General features: G+C 61.1%; 1 protein-coding gene across 1 annotated transcript in view; it reads left to right on the top strand.

Annotated features, from left to right (window-relative positions):
* WDR25 (WD repeat domain 25) overlaps positions 1-2,472 on the top strand; it is a 149,722-nt gene that overhangs the window by 91,323 nt on the left and 55,927 nt on the right. Inside the window, exon 4 of the mRNA XM_010851424.1 lies at positions 6-42. Within this exon, the coding sequence (XP_010849726.1) occupies positions 6-42 (37 nt within the window). The remainder of the gene's footprint in view (positions 1-5; positions 43-2,472) is intronic.

The raw sequence follows: 2,472 nt of genomic DNA, 5'->3' as shown, positions 1-2,472 counted from the left end.
GCGGTTTCGACTTCGCCCTGCACCTCACAGACCTCGAAACAGGTATGTTTTTCTGTATCCTTCCCCCGAGGCGCCGCCTCCTGCGAGCTGGCAGCTGAGCCAATGTTCTCTCTGGGGAGGCTCCTCCTGGCCAGGTTGGGGTGCGGGGGTGGAATCCTGCGGCCACAGCCTGCAGCCATTTTCAGGGCTGGGGCACCTGGGATCAGGGGCGATGCAGCTTGGGGAGTGTGTTTCCATTTGGCTGAAACGGAGCCTCTCCACGGAGAGGTTCACGGTGGGCCTCGGCCAACTCGCCTGGAGGACAGAGCCCCAAGGTTGTCTCGGCCCCAAGCTGTGGGGCTGGATAAAGAGGTGGCTTTTTAATCAACTTCTGACATGCAATTTGTACTGAAATAGATTTAGCTTTATCACAGTGTCCTTTGGTTGGAATCAGTTTAGAATTCCTGTCAATTCATTACCGTTGAAAGGCTGTAAGGAACGATTCCAGCTCATAAGGGAAGTCTGCAAACGAGTTCTGCTTTCATGCCCGCCTGCCCTGCACCGGCCTCTGGGTGAGATGGATTTGTGCTGGCTGGGTCCTCAGGGGGTGCTTGACAAGCAGGGCGAGAAGGAGAGAGAAGTCAGCGAGGGAACTTTTCCACTCCCCAGCTTTCCTGGGCGGCAGGCGCTGGGAGCACCACGGGCCTGGCCGTGGTTCTCCAGTGAGGACGGAGCTGGCTTCCAGCCTAGCCCCCTGACCCCAGGCTGGCTGCCCTTGGTGCCTCCCTGGCTTCCTCCTGGCTCACTTTGTTCTGGGTACCGCCGCTAGGGCCAGGAGGGGAGGCCTGGGTTCACACTGATCCCTGGGACGCCCCTGGCTGCCTGGCCAAGCTGGGGAGACGCTGGGGGCCCAGGCTTCTCCCAGAGCCCAGCAAACAGTGGGCTGAGCACCCCCAGAGCCTGGGCCCTCACTCTGCCCCGCGGCTCGGGTGCAGCGGGTCTGTTCCTCACCCCGAGTGTCCTTGTCTCCTGCTGGGTCATGCAGGGTAGCCTTATGCGTGCCTCGCAGTGCCTGTGACCGAGCCCCGGGGGCTGTCAGTCGGTGGGGTGGTGACCAGGCTGACAGCCATGAGGGCGGTGGGTGCAGTGTTCCAGGCTTTGCATGTGACACGTCGATCCTGCCAGCCACCGTTTTCCCCATTTCCCAGGTGATGAAACTGAGGCTCAGAGGGGCAAGGGACTGGCTCGGGGCCTCCAGGGGTGCACGGAAGGTGGGGTTTGGAGCCACACCTGTGCCACTGCAGACTCCATGCCCGTTCCACCATGCTGGGTGTGTGCGCTCCTCAGACCGTGACCTTCCTGGGAGCCCGTCCAGGCCGAGAGGGAGCTGCGGCTCCGGGGGTTTGGTCCCGCTGGGTAATGGTGACCGTTGAGTCAATGACAGTAGGAGGTCCTGTCACCAAGTGCCTGCTGTGTGCAGGGTCTTCTGTAGCCTTCTGTTCAGGGTGAGGCCCCACTTACTCCTTGAGACTGGCGCCTCCAGAGTCCCCTTTGTCACGCAGACCCAGAGGCACAGCCGGGCAGTGGCCGAGCCAGGATGATCACAGGTCTACCAGGTTCCGAGGCTGGTGGCCTGACTGCTACACTGTGTTGCCCGTGGATCCAGGAAGCCATGCTTGGTATTGGAGACACAGAGGTGAACAAGCCCCAGGATCCACCCTGGAGAAGCTCCCATCTGCTGGTGGAGACAGACGTGCAGGGAGTCCCAGAGAACAGTGAAAGGCTGAGATGATGTAGCCTGGAAGATCAAGGAAGGCTTCCTTGAGGAAGTGGGGCCCAAGCTGATGCAGGAATAGGGGAGACAGAGAATCAGGATGGAGGGGAGCTGGTGAGGAGGAGGAGGGAAGTGGAATTTCAGCAGATGGAACGAGGATGGATCCATCATGGGAGCATGAACCATGTGGTGTGTGTGGGGTGCAGGGAGCTGGGGGAGGTGAGTCTGGGGGTGCAGGAATGGGAGCTCCAGCTCCACACGCGTCCTGGACCATGGGACGTGCCTTCCCCACATGCCGCTCCCCAGACCAGCATCACTGAGCACCCACGGGTGCCTGCATCGCCTGCCAGGGGTGGAGGTGGGATGCGTTTCCCACGCAGGTGATGCTGGCGGGTTAATCAAATGCAAGTCAGTTTGACAACATTAGTGAATTCCTGGTGGCCCTTTGTCACAATCTGTCTCCTCAGTCAACAGATGTTAAACAGACCCTGCCACGGTCTCTGGGTGTGAGTGTGGGTGGGAGCGAGTGTGGGGGGTTCAGACGTGTTCAGGCCTTCCGGGAGGCCTCCCGCCTACTGAGTTAGGGCCTGCCACAGCCGGTGACGGTCGGGGGCTGTTGGCGGTCGGGGGCTGTTGCTGAGTTTGGAGCAGGAGGGAGTCATGGCAGGTCTCCCTGGTGGCAGGTGTGAACCACGGTGCGGTGGGGGGCGCAGGGGGGG

Source organism: Bison bison, unplaced genomic scaffold (genome assembly GCF_000754665.1).
Source record: "Bison bison bison isolate TAMUID 2011002044 unplaced genomic scaffold, Bison_UMD1.0 scf7180017864302, whole genome shotgun sequence".
NCBI classification, from domain to species: Eukaryota; Metazoa; Chordata; class Mammalia; order Artiodactyla; family Bovidae; genus Bison; species Bison bison.
This window is presented reverse-complemented; position numbering and strand designations above follow the sequence as displayed.